The following is an 18,228-nucleotide window of genomic DNA, read 5'->3' on the forward strand; positions in this document are numbered from 1 at the left end:
TGACAGGCAAACATTTACAATGATATTTGTATACAAAATCATAGGAAAGTATTTTATTCATGAATACGATTCCATAGGCCTTTTATGGTAGTGCCCTCAGCCTCATTTACGTCACACGTTGACACATGCGCACCGCCTACGCTCCGAAAGCCCTTTTTTTTGCATAGTGTTGAACTGCTAGCATCAACCGAGGTAAGGCCTGTGCAAATGTTTTTAAAATATTGCATATTATACCCATTCGAGACTATATATAAGCTCGGAATAAGTACTTCACCATCCACGATGAATAATTATTTATTATATTGCCTTCTATTTAGCAAATCTTATATCGTTTTTCCGGAACCGCGTGCACCATGTGGCTAGCAAGTTTGGTTATGTGGCTGACTAGCTAATCAAACGTCCATGGATGCGTAACTATAATACATCCTCGTGTTGCTGATTTGCAAATATATTGCCTGCATAGGTATGTCTAAATGCAACTTTAGCTAGCTCGTCAACTTCCAAACCTTACAGCTATGCTCTGTCTTTGCAGTGAAGTGGTAGTTATTGGTTCCTAAATTGCTTATTTCTATTGGTATCTAACACATGTGCCACCTCGGCAGGCAATATGTCAATGCGTAGTCATCCCTAGCGCAGTCGTAGTTGCTTTTTTTAAAGCGGATTCAAGTCACATGTGGACCAATGACCACCAGTTTGCTGCCAACTGTTCTCATACTAAAAGCTAACGAACCATCTCTTCCTATCCACAGCATCAAGATGCAGCTCTTCTTGCGTGCCCAGAACACTCACACCCTTGAGGTGACCGGACAGGAGACCGTCAGAGAAATAAAGGTGAGAGGCTTAGCTTGGATAAAGCAATGATCATTATGGTGTAATTGGTGTACTGTCTTGAGTCTACAGTTCCACCTGGTCTTGTTACATTGTCTGGATTTGTCACATGCATGTAAATTGTTTGGATGTATCCATGTCTGGAGCAAACCAGTAAGTGTGTCTGTTGGGTTGTTTCAGCTCCATGTCCAGACTCTGGAGGGTCTCCTAGTGGAGGACCAGGTACTATTGCTGGACAGTTCCCCCTTGGAGGACTCCTCCTCTCTGGTGGACTGTGGCATCTCTGAGTACTGCACCTTGGAAGTGGCTGGCCGACTTCTGGGAGGTCAGTACTTGGGCAGCAGGTATCCTAGCGGTTAAGAGCACTGGGCCAGTAACCAAAAGGTTGCTGGTTCAAATCCCCTAAGCTGTCTAAGTGAAATCTGCCGACGTGCCCTTGAGCAAGGCACGTAGCCCTAATTGCTCTTCTAAGTGGCTTTGGATAAGACTAAAATGATGGAGAAACAAATACAGCTTGCTACAATGGTTTATGAAGTCCTGTACATGATCTCTACGTGTCCTGATTTGAATAATTTGAAAATGTATCCTTCCTCCATTGAATAAAATCACAGCTGTGAGAGGATTGGATTTTTGAAAGAAATAGGGTTGGAACCCTTGACCTTTTTCATATTTTGTTATGTCACAGCCTTATTCTAAAATGGATTAAATAAATGTTTCCTCTTTCTACACACAGTACCCTATAATGACAGAGCAAACTGGTTTTTAGACATTTTAAAATAATAAAAACATGCCTATTTTACATAAGTATACAGAAACTTTGCTATGAGACTTGAAATTAGGCACAGGTGCATCCTGTTTCCATTGATCATCCTTGAGATGTTTCTATAACTTGATTGGAGTGCACCTGTGATAAATTCAATTGATTTGGAAAGGCACACATCGGTCAAAATAAAGTCCCACAGTTGACAATGTCAGAGCAAAAAGCAAGCCATGAGGTCAAAGGAATTGTCCATAGAGCTCTAAGACAGGATTGTGTCTGGGGAAGGGTACTGAAACATTTCTGCAGCATTGAAGGTCCCCAAGAACACAGTGGCCTCCATCAATCTTAAATGGAAGAAGTTTGGAATCACCAAGACTCTTCCTAGAGCTGGCCGCCCGGCCAAACTGAGCATTCGGGGGGGGGAAGGGTGTTGGTCAGGGAGGTGACCAAGAACCTGATGGGTCACACTGACAAAGCTCCAGAGTTACTCTGTGGAGATGGGAGAATCTTCCAGAAAGTCAACCATCTCTGCAACACTCCACAAATCAGGCCTTTATGGTAGAGTGGCCAGGCGGAAGCCACTCCTTAGCAAAGGACAGCCTGCTTGGAGTTTGCCAAAAGGCACCTTAGGACTCACCATGAGAAACAATATTAGCTGGTCTGATGACACCAAGATTGAACTATTTGGTCTGAATGCCAAGCGTCACGTCTGGAGGAAACCTGGCACCATACCTACGGTGAAGAATGGTGGTGGCTGCATCATGCTGAGATGTTTTTCAGCGGCAGGGACTGGAAGACTAGTCAGGATTGAGGGAAAGATAGACAGAGTGAAGTGCAGAGAGATCCTTGATGAAAACCTGTTCCATAGCGCTCAGGACCTCAGACTGGGACAAAGGTTCACCTTCCAACAGGACAATGACCCTAAGCACACAGTCAAGACAACGCAGGAGTGGCTTCAGGACAAGTCTCTGAATGTCCTTGAGGGGCCCAGACAGAGCCCAGACTTGAACCCGATTGAATATCTCTGGAGAGACCTGAAAATAGCTGTGCAGCAATGCTTCCCATCCAACCTGACAGTTCTTGAGAGGATCTGCAGAGAAGAATGGGGAGAAACTCCCGAAATACAGGTGTGCCAAGCTTGTATCGTCATACCCAAGAAGAATCGCAGCTGTAATCGCTGCCAAAGTTGCTTCAACAAAGTACTGAGTAAAGGGTCTGAATACTTAAGTAAATGTGATATTAAATTGGTTTTATTTTTAATACATTGGCAAACATTTCTGAAAATCTGTTGTTGCTTTGTCATTATGGGGTATTGTGTGTAGATTTGATGGGGGGGGGGGATTTATACATTTTAGAATAAGGCTGTAATGTAACAAAATGTGGAAAAGTCAAGGGGTCTAAATAATTTCTGAATGCACTGTACAACTCCATTCAAGATCAGAAGTTAACTAATGAATGCTCTGTGAAGGTCTCTTATTGTCATTTCCATTGCTGTATGTTCACTTGGGATAATCTCTTTGCTTTCTCTCCCCACCAGGAAAGGTCCACGGCTCCCTGGCCCGTGCCGGTAAAGTGCGGGGACAGACACCCAAGGTCAGCAGATACTTTCTGATATTTTTTAATCATACTCTTTATCACACAATGGTATTTGGTTTTGTGGCAGTTGTTTCAAACTCGTTATAGTGCCTGGATTAGTGTCTGCTAAATAATGTATTTCTGCATAGTATGGAACATAGCACTGTCCCTCTATCACTCCAGGTTGACAAGCAGGAGAAGAAAAAGAAGAAGACTGGTCGTGCCAAGCGTCGCATCCAGTACAACAGGCGCTTCGTCAATGTTGTGCCCACCTTCGGCAAGAAGAAGGGCCCCAACGCCAACTCTTAAGAACCCCCCCCATTCAAGAGAACGCTGAAAGGTTTTCTTCCTGTACAGAATAAAGATTTGCCTTGGACTAAATAAAGATCTCATGTCTTGGGTGATTATGAATTTGAGATAAGTAAATTATATTATTAAAATGCTTATTAGAAACTATTGTTTGGACAACATATTGACAAATTATTTGATACTTTCTTGTTCAGGGGTTTTTGAATCTGAGCCTGCAGTTCTGCTGGTTTTCTGTTCTACCTGATAATGGCTATAAATAGTCACACACTCCATATAAATTCTCAGTGATTGGGTCAATCACCAACGTTTCAGCATCACTGCCTTCTTCAGGGTAATGTCTTGAATGCTTGAACCAGGTTATGTAGACAATTTGTGCAACCAATGACAATAGTGAGGGGTGTGTCATTAAGTTAATTAGTAATGAGTGAAGCTGTTAAACAATAGTTTATGGCATGTTGAATATATTAGGTTATGTGGAAACATTGAATATTGTACATAATATTAGCGTCACCATTGTTTAATTCAATTTCACATTTGTTTCATATTTCTCAGGTTAAACTGTGTAACAGGGTGAACATATTGGATGTACACTGATAAGCTGTAGAAAGAATGTGTAATACTTGTTCATAAGAGAGAATTGTTCATAAGGGCCTGGGATCAGTCAATATTAAAACCACATGCTCAATGCCTGTGTATTTGAGGGAGGAGATTGGATGGTTGGCTTTAACAAAGTGAGCTGCTACTGGATAGTCAATGTACTTGCACCTGATTGAGCTGCGGTGTTCAGCTATGCGTTTTTTAAATTGTATTTTTGTTTGTCCTACGTAGGCTTTCCCACATGAACAGGTGATGAGATGATATTCCTAACGGATTTTTCGACCTGTATGTGGGTGTCTGAAGGATGTTTTTATAGTGCTATTGCACTGCGCATGAGCCACATTTGTAATTTCCGTTTGGAATGGGTGTCAAGAGTGGCTCAGGGGGCATGTCAGATCTCACCAAGCTATGTCCAATATTGCGACCACACTTAGACCATCAGTGGGGGTTCCTTGAAGAGGTGTGCGATTTTGTCTGATTGCAGAATATGCCAGTGCTTTTTTCAGGATCGCTTTCATTTTGTGTTCGGAGAACAGTTTCACTCAATTCATTCGAATTAACTTTATGACGCACCCCTCATTATCATTGGTTGCACTGTTGTCTACATAACCTGGTTCAAGCATTCATGACATTTCCCCGAAGGCGGCAGTGATGCCGAAACATTGATTTACCCAATATATCAGTGGGAGTTTGAGTGCGCGACTATTTTTTTTATAGTTTATTCGCCGTTAGCACCTCTACATAAAATAATTCTCTGGGTGTGTGCCAGCTCATTTTTTATTCGACTATCCGATAATGGCACTCACCTCGGCTGCGTTGACAGGCAGCCCAATTCATACATTTTTTCACTAACTGGTATGTTGACCAATGTAAATCAGCTCTGAAAAAGATCTGTGATTGGGAAAGACCAATTGGTGGAACAAAATGTCAGAATTGGTCTGCCGGTCTAAATGCAGCCATTTTGTACTGAGTTGGTCCTTGATTTGAGGGGAAAGAAATGGAAGTGGAACAGACTTAAAGGTTGTCTAATGGCGTTTGGAAATTAATAAGGGATGTGGTCAAAACCGGTAATACCAACACCATATATTAAGAGTTCTGACAGCTGTCTAAAGTTTAAGTATACATGAACCGGGCTGGTTCAACACAACCGGTGCAGTTTGTGTTGTACTACACCTTCAGGTGGGTGTTTAAAACCCCTTTTAGATGGCTGGGAGGACTGGTTCTGATTAGAACAGACATGCATGTCTGATTTCAAGAGCAGGAACTTACTTCTGGACCATTCAAACACACTGAAAGCACCCAATAAACAAGACCTGATGTACGTGTCAATTTAGTCTCCAAAATTGGTTTATTATTCTTTAAAAAAGGACATGCATGCAAAAGAACAAGAATAAACAGGAAGGCTTTCCTCTGCGGTGTGTAACTGTCAGGCAGGATGCCCCATCTGTACAGTGTTGTCCGGTCATCAATATCTTGCCATGCTGGAAAGGACAGAAGCATGGCACCTTCTCAACTCACCACAAATAACTCTGGTCTGTTCCTGCTTCAGACAATATGCCAAAACAATGATAAAAGGACTTAAGCAGAAAAAGACAAAACAACCAGACTAACCTTAAGGGTTACTTTGGGATTCTGGCAATGAATCAGATGAACTGGTGGATACCACTTTTATGACTCAGTGTCCAGTCATCCTACCATTCCAGTGTTTAATTGCTATATTGTAATTACTTTGCCACCATGGCCTATTTATTGCCTTACCTGTTATCCTACCTCATTTGCACATGCTGTATATAGATTTTTCTACTGTATTATTGATTGAATGTTTATGCCATGTTTAACGCTGTTGTTGTGTCGAACTGCTTTGCTTGAACTTGGCAAGGTCGCAGTTGCAAATGAGAACTTGTTCTCAACTAGCCTACCTAGTTAAATAAAGGTGAAATAAAAAATAAATAAAATAAATGAAATGTAGTTTCATGAGCCAATGCTAACTAGTGTTAAACACATTCTAGTAGATGCCCATAGAATTCCAGTCATTGTGCCAAAACTAGTTAGTTTCTCGAGCCACTGCTATATTTAACTTCCTTCATACTGGACACTGACAAAAACAAAAAAAAAAGGTATCCAAAAGTTAATCTGACTCTGGGGAAGTAGATAAATGGCCTTATTGCCAAAATCCCAAAGCATCCCATTAAATGTAAATTAAGACATATCACAGACTCCTTCAATGTTCTGACAATGTTACAACCACTTCTGTCCTTTCGAGCATAGCCATCTAGTGACTACCATGTTTTCCCCGTCCACGGAGAGAAGGGCATGCTGGGTAGGTTTTTGCCATTAATCGACGGCCACCAGCTCGACCTCGAAGATCAGCTTTGCGTTTGGTGGGATTCTGGTGGTGGGAGAGTTAAAGGGAAGCACACAGGAAACGTTTGCATATCGATTCAATGAGAGACATTCATTTAAGTGTTACAACTAAGTAGTTATAAATCTGGCTCAAATTCAATGAGTACCAACAAGGCTATGCTAGAGCCATTGTACAGGAGACGACTATGCTGAGTTTTGGCAATCTACCTGACCACCATTGGTGGTGTAAAACATACCATTAAAGCCAAGAGGGGTCACTTTCTGCCATCTCCTAATTAAAATTTAGCTCATGGTTCACATGATGTTAAAATGTAAAGGATACTTTGAATCAGGAAGTCCTTTCTTCCCGTAGGCCCATTCTGGTTCAATCTCCAGTTTGGCTGTCTCGCCTTTACTCATCGTTAAGATACCTTCATCCCACTGTGGAAACAACCATTTCTCATAAGACAGTGAAAACTGTTGCTTTCCATTTAACTTGGATCCTTCAAAACCCACAAGGAAATCAGAATTATTGCTAAATTGATGAAAGAGCACCGTTAGCCATATAAATCAATATGTTACTAATATAATACAATATCTCTATGTCTTACCCCTTTGATGACCCGGCCCAGGCCAACTTTGAAGCTCAGTGGCTTGCTCTGTTTCTTCTTTCTAGCAGCTGCAGAGGGGAGGACAGAGGAATCACTATTGATATTACTGAGAGAAAGGTAATTGAGATAAAGTGACAGTGACAATACATGTGTGTGAGAGAGACCAAGAGGATGAAGTTGTGTATCAGAGATAGTAAGAGAGAATGCATGCGTTTGAGTGAGTACGACAGAAGTATGAGAAGAAAACATACTTGCAGGGATGTTGGTGTCGAACACTGTGCCATCCTCCAGGGAGCCAGTGTACCAACAGCTCACATTGTCTCCCTTCTTAGGGAAGTTAGTCTTGTCACCTTTCTTCAGCACAGACTTGAAGAACTTAGGAGGACCCTGGGAATTGCAATACATAAGTGACCATTAGACAGTACAATTCTGACAAACTGAATGTAGTGGAGCAGTAAATTGTAGACATGTTTAAACTTAAATGCAAAATACAGGACTTTTATCCTGGTGCTTATTCATACGTTTTTCAAACATGGGTTGTGTAAATACCTCATCAACGACTTCCACAACTTCTTTGGGCTTGTCGTCGATCTTCACATTTTTCACATGCTCTGTCACATCTTCAATGGGTTCTGAACCTAAAAATCTCTGTTGGTTGGACAAACAAAATACATTACAGGTATTCATTATTTAAATTTGAAACCTTATATCATTTGCTTTTGAAAATAGCTATCACATTGAATCCATTAATGTGGTCCACCCTACCTTGCTCTCAAACAAATCGTTGTATGCAATAATTAGTTGCTCCTTCTTTGCCGTTTTTGCAACATTCTTGATATTTCCCATCAGCTTGTGTTCTGCAAGAAACTGGAAGAGAGAAGTCACTACGTCAGAAGAGAGTAGTCGTTTTGCCATGAACGAAATGAATGACAACTTTAATTTTGCGCACCTGCATTATTTCCAAAATCTGGCAACAAACACTTTCATGCGTAGCTGCCCCCTCGTTGCCACAAAAATATATATACTTCACATAGGCCCAAAGGCTGGAAAATGTTTTACTTAAAATATTTAGCCTTATCCATGTGAACTTGACACGGCAAGATAAGCACAATGAATGATACTAGCTAGTAAAGACCTGCATACAACGCTGAACTACTACATGCTAGGCTAACAAGCTAGCGTCAAGCTAAATTGGAAGCGGTTCGGCAATGCGGAGGTAAACTGATCTCACCATGCGTGCGCTCTAAAAGTAAGCAATGGCATTTCAGTGCGCGCTGTCACACCAATGAATGGATGGATCAAACATAAAACATACCGAATGGGCAGCATTGTCCTGAATGAACTTAATAATGTCTTTTTTGGGTAGATCATCACTTTTTAGCTGTTCATCGCTCCACTCTCTGGTCAATTCAGCCGCCATTTTACAAGGCGCACTGCTGAACTTTCACCTCCGCTATGTAAGGATTGGGGAGGCGCGATGCCTTTACCGTTTTTCTTTGCCTTGGTCAGAGGAAGGGGAGAGCTGGGCCCAAAATCGTGAGAAGTACTTGTATGGAGGTCAATAACAGTGTCGAATTTGGTTAACAAAAAAAGTAATGACTTATTTGCTAGGTGTGGCTTATTTGATCGAGTATAAGTTTCGTAATACTTAGGTTGTTACGAGTGTACTGGTAACGACATCCCGGTAACTTTGAGAAATATACACTTTATATCAGAGATGTGCCTGTCGTTCACATGTCTATCTGCCCTCTAATCTACTAGAATGGTCCCACCAGATCTGGCCTCCTGACTTACCTTCCATTTTTTAAGACATTTCTAATTTCTTCCACCCTAGCCAAATTTCCTCATCTGCTTGCCATATGTGCCTCCCTTATATCAAAGTGTTTTGGTACTTCTCTTACTATGTTTTTCCCACTCGATGTAAATTGAGTATATGGTATGCGTATTGGTCATAGTATGGATAGAGTTAGTATGCCAAAAGTTCCAGAATGTCGTACTAAATTCGCCAAATTCCGAAGTATAAAAGCAAGTGGACACGATTTCCGTGCTTTTAGGGCCCATAAATGAAATTCTGCAGAAAATGGGCGTGGCTTCACAACGTTTTCAGATTTGAAGTAAATGGCGTAAAATATTGCTTTAACTAATAATGACAAATGTTGAGCAATGTAATAAAGTTATGACATTTCAAATAAGTTACGTTATGTTGGCTGACAATTTGTTAGCTACACTATCCTTACGAACTGCATAGAATTACAGTAGTATGTTAGTTAGTTGGCTACTAATACATCGAATTTGCCAGGCAATAACGTAACTATAATATAACTAATTACCCAACATTTATTTTCTTAATTATTCACGTCATTCTTAGCTAAGTGGTGTAGTGGTTGTGAGTTCTCAATGGACTCCGATTTCAGAGCACTCTCGTCTGTTTGCCAGAGCGCATAATAATTGATGGATTTACGAACGCTCAACACCCGTTGAATATGTGAACGTCGGTAAAAATAAATAAAAAAGTCATTGAATTGTTGCCAGCTGTACAGTTACAGTCACTAACGCTCTGGATAACATGAAAACTGCATAACCAGCTCTGATAGGGCGAGTAAAATTGTCAGAGTGAGGTGTTCTCAAATGTATGTCTGGAAATAGCTAGCCAACTTTAGCCAGTTGGCTTGGATGCTTCCACTCTTGCTTGTAGAGTTCTACTTCCCCGAACTTGTCTGGTGGAGGAGGGGGGACGCAAGTCTTCTGGGTCAAGAGCATAGCTGGAGTGGGGATGAGGGGTGATTCAGACATTGCGTCATACAAAGCTTATAAATAAGGATGTTGAAGGATTGTAACTACTCTGTCACACTTGCACATTTTACACATTGCTTCCCTTCTGAAACTGCTTCCTGTCACATGACACAAGCAGGTAAATCATAGGCTGCTTAAATTCAACTGCCACTAGGGGGTGCTAAACAACTAACAAGTCAGTTAAGAACAAATTCTTATTTTCAATGACGGCCTGGGAACAGTGGGTTAACTGCCTGTTCAGGGGCAGAACGACAGATTTGTACCTTGTCAGCTCGGGGGTTTGAACTCGCAACCTTCCGGTTACTAGTCCAACGCTCTAACCACTAGGCTACACTGCCGCAAAAATCCACCTCAAAAAGCTCCCCTATTGATTGTGACTTCATGCAATGAATACCTGCATTATTGTTTACAAGTGAGTACAACATTCTGCTCTAGGCTGCAGTGAAAATGTAATTTGAATAACAACGAAAAGCCTTGTGATTTGAATATTTAATTCCATTTGGATCAGTTGTAAATCTACTCTCTGCAGTTTATAAGGTCTACAAAGGTACAGTAACAGCCCAGTCTGGCTGTATTTTTACTTCTCATGTAAGCCCAGTCTGTTACAGATCATTCTCCCAGGTCGTCCTGTAATAATGTGGCCACATGTTCTGTGGCCGCTATTCCTTGTGCACCTTGAAACTAACGCTTCAATAGCCTTTAGCCTAAATATTTAGAATTGAACATCTAAACTGTATTACCTTTTATATGTGGCATAAACACAATCAGTCACAATGTTTTAATCTGATAAAGTTACTTAGGTTAAAAGTCTCCTGTAGGCTTGCACACATTTGTCCAAATTATAATTCCAGCCGCCTACTTGCTGTATTTCTGTATTTTGAAAGTTATATATCTTGAAAACTTGATTGCAAACATGCAAAACATGTTGGGACTATATCAACAATTGACTAATGAAATAAATGCCAAAAGATCGTTTTTGGGTGGAGTTTTCCTTTAACCAGGTTTCCATCCAACCTTTTTACGTGAGTAAAGTACATGTTGGATAAAAAATATCACAACATCATGGGAATGCATGCAGTTTATTAGGCTACAGATGAAATAAATTATGATGAACTTCACAAGGTGGTGAAAGTGCATGGTAATGAGCTTGATGGTCCTTTCAGTAAATATCTTGGTTCTTTTTCTGGTGACATTATGATAGATGCTTAGCGGCCATTTGACAAATGAAAATAATCTCGCACTTTTGTCCATAATAATCTCATCATGTAGGCTTTACCAGCACTATATCAGCGAGCTGTTGACTAAAACGCAAGTGACAATACCAGAGTGAGCATCAGTAGGCCTAGAATTAAAAATGGGATGGAAACCTATTTAACTCATTTTTTATTTGTTCAGTAAAAGTCATTTGTTATGTGCGCTATCTGTAGGCTACACAATATCACACTCAATTCGTGCAAATATGTGTCACGTCTGCTCCCGCTCTTCTCCCCCTGGTGCTGCCCTGCATCACGCACTCCTACCATCTAATACGCACACTTGCCTTCCTTCATCACGCGCATCAGCAATATTGGACTCACCTGGACTCATTCATCACCTGTTTATTTCCTCCCCTATATTTGTCAGTTCCCTTGCTCTGTTCCCTGCTGCTGCATTAATTGTTTTTGTCGGTATTACCCGTGTGCTGACGCTGTTACTGTCTCGTTCCATGTCTGTTCTATATGAAATGTTTTACTCCCCGTACCTGCTTCGTCTCTCCAGCGTCATGTTATGTGACAATATGCATTTATAATAAGTATTTAATCAGATTTTGTGCGTTTTGTGTGGCTTAATTTGTAGGAAAAGTCACACATTCTTGTGCGACTTAATAGAAAAATACACGTTTTGGGGGAAAACTTCGGAACAATCTTTTGAAAGTTATTGGAGCAATGCATTTTAGGCAATGGTGTTTTACACTACCTTTTTTATGTCCCACATTTAGTTTAATAAAAAACAATATTAATCAACCAGGTTGTCACCGAAAGACTTGTAATATAATAGTAGCCTTCCGTTTTTATTTTTATTAATGACAATGGCCTTATGTTTTTTTTTTCGTTTATACTTTGGCATATATTATAATTATTATAATTATAATTTCCCATCAAAAAAGTGTCCCCATTACCCAATCAAATACCTTCATCGATACCAATACAAACAACAACAATACTGTATTTTCCTCCAATCTGGCAACCCCCGTAAAATTCGACACAGCCATGTATAAAATTAATTTTGACGAACATTGTGTAATGTGCAATGCTCACAAGGAACATGGAATGCGTTATGAAGAAAATCGTGTAGGCCTATTGTTACTTACAGGGAAAAGGGGCCTTTCTGACAACAAGTGCACCAGTATCCCAAAGTATCAAGCAAAAACAAGCATAGAAAACAGTATTTGCATTAATAAAATAAAAAAACTACGTAAAGCTACTATTATATTATAATTATTTCGGTGACAACTTGGTTGATGAACAATATTGGGTTGTTAACACGTCTAAAAAAAACTATGCATAAATAAATGGGGCGGCAAGTAGCCTAGAGGTTAGAGTGTTGGGCCAGTAACCGAAAGGTTGCGATATCAACTCCCCGAGCTGACAAGGTACAAATCTGTCGTTCTGCCTCCGAACAAGGCAGTTAACCCACTGTTCCCCGGTAGGTTGTCGTTGTAAATAAGAATGAGTTCTTATCTAACTTGCTGAGTTAAAAAAAACAACAACAAAAAACGTGGGACACAAAAAAGGCAACGTTGAATAAACAAATAACTTTAAAAATATTGTTCAGAAGTTTGCCCACCAAAAATGTATTTTCCTACGAATAAAGTCGCACAACAACGTACAGAAACGCACAAAAATCTGGTGAAATACTTTTTGTTCATATTTGCAGGAATTGAGTGTGAGATCTTGTTGAACGTTCAGATTTTTTTGCTCTTTACTTGAAATGTTAGGATTTCTTGTGATCACAACAAAACTAATTATTTTGCTCAAATAGTGGTATAATTAAATTGTGTTTTCTTTGAAAAGACGGGCCTGGTTGAGAATAGAACATTCTTTTTTTCTGCCTGGGTGTGGCGCAGGTTTACCATAATCTTCGGGATTATTTTGTGACCAGAACAAAACTACTTATTTTACTCAACTAGAGATTTAAATGAATATTGTTTCTTTAAAAATATGGGCCTGGCTGATGTAACAGTATAACTTTAGACCGTCCCCTCGCCCATACCCGGGCGCGCTAGCCGTTTCACATCCGTTACACTGACACGGACTGTTTCCTCACTTTATTATTCTTGTGGCTATTTATGGTTGATAGTTATTTACGAGGTAACAAGATGTGAAAACAAAGGTTGAAGCAATAGACACCTTATTTTACTCAACTGAAGATTTAAATAAATGGTGTTTCTTTGAAAACTTGGACCTGGCTGGCATGAAAAATAAATTAAGGGGAAGGATCTACAGACACAGAGGCTGATCATTTTTCTGCACATCTCTCTATTTACAATGCTGGCTGCCATGGTTTACACAAACGCAGGACATTGAATGCAACCTGAATTGACTCAGAAAAGTAACATAAGTAGGTTTACAGTATCACAATGAGGTGTGTGTGTTAGTCAGATTATCCAGTGTCCACAGCAACACTATTGATTATTCTCTACCCTCAGTGCATGTGGTGTACTATGGTCTTAGCCATGCTCTCACTAACCCTCCTCATATTTTCTCTTTCTCTGTCTCCCTTTCCAGGGGGACTGAGGACACCCTGGCCTGACACCTGGAAGTGCCTTGGCCCAATCTTACCTGGCTCACCTCTTACCTGCTACCCGACTGTTACTTGAAAGTCCACAATGAACCTGTACAGCTCTAGATCCATTGTCTTACCTACTACTGCAACAACTTGTGTCAATTATAATTGATCTTTCATCTCTCAGTGTTTCATAATGTTCCTTCAATTTGCAAGAGACAGCGCCCCTGCGCGAAACAGCGCCCCTCTCTCTCTTTATGTGTAGGCCATTTATCTGATGCTGCCTGGTCCAAAATAGTATGACATTGTTGCTGCCCATAGCATTGAATGCAAGCGAAGCCAGCAGCATTTGGCCTCCCTAGATAGTAAAAATAATAGCCAATCAGCATTGAGCTAAACTGAGTGAGCTCAACTATGAATGGTCCTGGCGCACCAAAAAAAAGTGTCAATGTAAAGCAGTTTAGATTTGGCATCACTCTAATCACATCACATCAAGAGCATACGTTATTGGCAGAAACTCACTGTGCATCTCGTTGGGTCATTGTCCTCCGGTGGCTAGCTAGCTAAAATGGGCCCTTTCCTAAATTAGCCATGGATGGAGAGAGGGATTTGGACTTGTGGTTTTACTTAATTATACATACCGGCCAATGATTATAACAGCTATTCTGATCCAACCATAAATTCATATATTGTGCCCCTGGCCTGAGAGGATAGATGTTCAATATGTACACACACACACACACACACACACACACACACACACACACACACACACACACACACACACACATCAGAACAATGGACAGCCACATCATATTTAGCTTATGTTGATTGTTGAAGTAGTTTTTGGTATATTTTAGTTGTCACTGTCTAAGACTAAGCATAGATGATTTGATTATGTTGAAATGTTTAAGTTGAAATGGTGCTGAAATAGTGGAGGCAGCTCCTGTTTTCTTTGCGACTTGCTGTAACTCTCTGTGGTTCTAAATCAATAGTTGTTTAGTGGTCTGAAATGTAAAAAGCATGAACTTTGCTTGACATGTCATGTACAGTAACTGTTTGTTATATGCAATATGCTTTGTGGACTTCACAGGACAGAGGTTGCTCTCTGGTTTTACACTGCAACTGTCTTCTTATTGCCTCGGCTGACCTATATATCACGGTGGCAAGGGATATGAATTAACAGGTTATAGAGAAAACAACAATTATCACAACACATACAGTAGGTTGAAATATGGCTGTGTTTCTGGCTTGGCTTCCCCAGTGATTTTACCCACGCACCGCTACTGATTTGCTATTTAATGCAACAGTTATGACAAAACTTTCGGTAGAGTTGAAAATGCGATTGGAACACAATGAATTTTAGATTTTTATTTGGTACATGAAAACTTGAGCGAAAAATTACATTTTGTGTGCAATATGTCATCATGCACTGGTTTTTATCAGCAACGAGATTTTAGAATATTCGCATGAAAATCTGTCACCAATTGGATGGAAACCTAGCTACTGGTTGTAACCAGATAATCCCAATAATGTAGGTAGTAAATGATATACCCACCTCTAGTATGCCCCTCTCTGGTATGCAACGTTGTTGTTTCCTTGTTTACTACTCAAAGATAATTTACTGATTAAGTCAAAAACGAAATGATCTCAAATATATTAGCATAACTGGGCTACACAGAACCATGGTGGACCTATACTAAAATTAGATGCTTTCCCTCATATTAAAACACGTCCCAGTGCAACATGCCTAGCTCTGCCCACTGGGACGTGGTTTACGGAGCGCTCTCTGAAATAAACGCTAGTATAGCCGTATTCCAATGGATCGAGTTCTCTCTCCACGCGGGTCTAGCAATGGTTCTGTACTGCGGCTGCTCATTTCATTGCAAAGTTTGCAAATAACAAATCGTAGATACAAATAATATACTTACTCATGATATACTACTACCAGGTAATCCAACTTTGCAGTTTACATTTAAAACGTTTATCACATCAACTGGCTACACATGGAGTCATAGACAAATGTGCGCACCACACAGATAGGTGCAATATTACAGGATATTAATTAGAAAACATTGAGTTAGGTTTGGCTTTTGAAGCCAATAGTGGCTAACCAGGGGAGGGATAATGTCAATGTTGCGTTGATTATGTAGACACCCCTTCAAATTAGTGGATTTGGCTATTTCAGCCACACTTAGCTAGAGCTGATTGGTCAACTGTAAGTGCTGTTTTTGGTGAACTGGAAAAGTCCAGGAGCAACAACAGCAGAGCTGCGAAGTGGTAGGCCACACAAGTTTACAGAACAGGACAGCCGAGTGCTGAAGCGTGTAAAAACTTCCTGTTCTCGGTTGCAACACTCACTACCGAGTTCCAAACAGACTCTGGAAGCAACGTCAGTACAATAACTGTTTGTTGGGAGCTTCATGAAATGGGTTTCCATGGCCGAGCAGCCGCACACAAGTCTAAGATCACCATGAGAATGCCAAGCGTCGGCTGGAGTGGTGTAAAGCTCGCTGCCATTGGACTCTGGAGCAGTGGAAACGCGTTCTCTGGAGTGATGAATCACACTTCACTATGGCAGTCCGAATGACGAATCTGGGTTTAGCGGATGCCAGGAGAACACTATCTGCCCCAATGCATAGTGCCAACTGTAAAATTGGGTGGAGGAGGAATAATGGTCTGGGGCTGTTTTTCATGGTTGTGTCTAGGCCCCTTAGTTCCAGTGAAGGGAAATCTTAACGCTACAGCATACAAAAACATTCTAGACGATTCTGTGTGTCCAACTTTGTGGCAACAGTTTGGGGAAGGTCCTTTCCTATTTCAGCACAAAGCAAGATTGGTGTGGAAGAACTTGACCGGCCTGCACAGAGTCCTGACCTCAACCCCATCGAACACCTTTGGGATGAATTGGAATGCCGACTGTGTGCCAGGCGTAATCGAGCAACATCAGGGCCCGACCTCACTAATGCTCTTGTGGCTGAAAAGGAAACAAGTCCCCGCATCTAGTGGAAAGCCTTCCCAGAAGAGTGGAGGCTGTTATAGCAGCAATGGGGGGACCAACTCCATATTAATGACTATGATTTTGAAATGAGATGTTTGACGAGCAGGTGTCCACATACTTTTGGTCATGTAGTGTATCTGCTGGGATGGTGTAAATAAAACTAGGCTGCATTACACACTGCAATGGATATTCCAACCCTGAGCCCCAGCTTGCTCAACTCTCGGTGATCAAAAATGTTTTTTTGTGCGCTGCCTAAGCAATGGCGGTGCTGTGTAGGCCTACAGTGGCAGTTCAGGAGGAGAGTCAAAGGCTTCATCTTGAATTTTTTGTTGTTGATTAGGCCTAGTCTTGCGTGTGGACGAGCCTAACCTATGTTTGTTCAGTTTGAGGAGAGCTCAAAGATGAGGAGGAGGATCAGAGGTCAACTTTGAAAGCTTGAAACTACTATAATAGATTTGATTAAAAACAATATGTTTCTTGCCCATGATTTAGGGCCTATTTATCAGAGTTATTGACCTCAAAATAAGCCAGATTCAAGTAACTTACATTGTGGTGCTGACACTTGAAGCAGCAGCCGCGGCACAATCAATCGGAAATGGACAGCTCATGGTGCTGAACGTAGGCAAATTCGAGGAAGGACTACCTGTTTGACAGACAAAATTAGGCTATAGGATCCTATATCCATAGATTTGTCAGCCATTTTCCTCACCCACCATGCACTCTCAGAGGTGGAAAAAGAACTAAATTGTTATACTTGAATAAAAGTAAAGATACCTTAATATAAAATAACTCATGTAAAAATGAAAGTAACCAGTAAAATACTACTTGAGTAAAAGTCTAAAAGTATCATAAGTCCTTAAGTACAGTGGTGGAATAAGTATTCAAATGTCATGCTTGAGTAAAAGTACAAAGCAAAAATAAATGCTATACATCAAATTCCTTATATTTAGCAAACCAGATGGCACAATTTCCTTTTTTATTACTTTTTTTTAAACATTCAGGGGCACACTCTAACACTTAGACATAATTTACAAAGGAAGCATTTTTGTTTAGTGAGTCCACCAGATCAGAGGCAGTAGGGATGACCAGGGTCGTTCTCTTGATAAGTGTGTGAAATTTGTCCTGTACTGCTATGCATTCAAAATGTAACTTGTGTACTTGTGGGTGTCAGGGAAAATGTATGGAGTAAAAGTACTTTAGGAATTTTCTTTAGGAATGTAGTGAAGTAAAAGTAGTCAAATATAAATAGTAAAGTATAGATACCCCAAAAAATGACTTAAGTTGTACTGTAAAGTATTTTTACTTAAGTACTTTATACCACTCTTTAAATAGCCTACCTCCGTGTCAGTGAAGGTGTTAAAACCAAGACTCGTATTAAGTGGGTATGAGATGGTATGCCATAGGCCTAGTTCTTTTTTTAAGAAGAAATTGGCTAAAATCACAGGCCTACCCCTTGTTAGCTTAAGATATAGAAGAAAATAAAACGGATCCGATTATATAAAGCAGTGGTCACCAACCTTTTCTGTGTCAAGATCACTTTCTTTGTCAAAAAGCAAGTCTAGATCTACCATTCAGATTTAAAAAATATGACTATAAAACATAAGCCTTTGCAACATCAACCAATTAGAAACAGTTCTGTAAGCATT

General features: G+C 40.4%; 2 protein-coding genes across 2 annotated transcripts; one reads left to right on the forward strand and one right to left on the reverse strand.

Moving 5' to 3' along the window:
* Nucleotides 1–85: 85 nt before the first annotated feature.
* On the forward strand, nucleotides 86–3,548 carry LOC135557821 (ubiquitin-like FUBI-ribosomal protein eS30 fusion protein). Its single transcript, XM_064991460.1, has 5 exons — nucleotides 86–192; nucleotides 750–831; nucleotides 1,009–1,153; nucleotides 3,126–3,181; nucleotides 3,347–3,548. Exons 2-5 carry the CDS (start codon nucleotides 757–759, stop codon nucleotides 3,470–3,472), a joined length of 402 nt encoding a protein of 133 aa, XP_064847532.1. The 5' UTR covers nucleotides 86–192; nucleotides 750–756; the 3' UTR covers nucleotides 3,473–3,548.
* Nucleotides 3,549–5,388: 1,840 nt separating this feature from the next.
* Nucleotides 5,389–8,477, reverse strand: LOC135557819 (peptidyl-prolyl cis-trans isomerase FKBP3-like). The gene is made up of 7 exons (XM_064991458.1): nucleotides 8,339–8,477; nucleotides 7,789–7,890; nucleotides 7,573–7,671; nucleotides 7,275–7,410; nucleotides 7,024–7,091; nucleotides 6,756–6,853; nucleotides 5,389–6,458 (listed from the first exon to the last, which is right to left on the reverse strand). Exons 1-7 carry the CDS (start codon nucleotides 8,441–8,443, stop codon nucleotides 6,404–6,406), a joined length of 663 nt encoding a protein of 220 aa, XP_064847530.1. The 5' UTR covers nucleotides 8,444–8,477; the 3' UTR covers nucleotides 5,389–6,403.
* Between the last annotated feature and the right edge of the window lie 9,751 nt (nucleotides 8,478–18,228).

This window comes from Oncorhynchus masou, chromosome 16 (assembly GCF_036934945.1).
Source record: "Oncorhynchus masou masou isolate Uvic2021 chromosome 16, UVic_Omas_1.1, whole genome shotgun sequence".
NCBI lineage: Eukaryota > Metazoa > Chordata > Actinopteri > Salmoniformes > Salmonidae > Oncorhynchus > Oncorhynchus masou.

What these genes read in the sequence shown, in the direction of transcription:
- LOC135557821 (XM_064991460.1), top strand. Translation starts at nt 757, where the DNA reads ATGCAGCTCTTCTTGCGTGCCCAGAACACTCACACCCTTGAGGTGACC. An exon ending in AGACCGTCAGAGAAATAAAG is followed by an intron (nt 832 to 1,008) that starts GTGAGAGGCTTA and finishes GGGTTGTTTCAG; the next exon opens with CTCCATGTCCAGACTCTGGA. An exon ending in GGCTGGCCGACTTCTGGGAG is followed by an intron (nt 1,154 to 3,125) that starts GTCAGTACTTGG and finishes TCTCCCCACCAG; the next exon opens with GAAAGGTCCACGGCTCCCTG.
- LOC135557819 (XM_064991458.1), bottom strand. Translation starts at nt 8,443, where the DNA reads ATGGCGGCTGAATTGACCAGAGAGTGGAGCGATGAACAGCTAAAAAGT. An exon ending in AGGACAATGCTGCCCATTCG is followed by an intron (nt 7,891 to 8,338) that starts GTATGTTTTATG and finishes TCTCTCTTCCAG; the next exon opens with TTTCTTGCAGAACACAAGCT. An exon ending in TTGTGGAAGTCGTTGATGAG is followed by an intron (nt 7,411 to 7,572) that starts GTATTTACACAA and finishes TGCAATTCCCAG; the next exon opens with GGTCCTCCTAAGTTCTTCAA.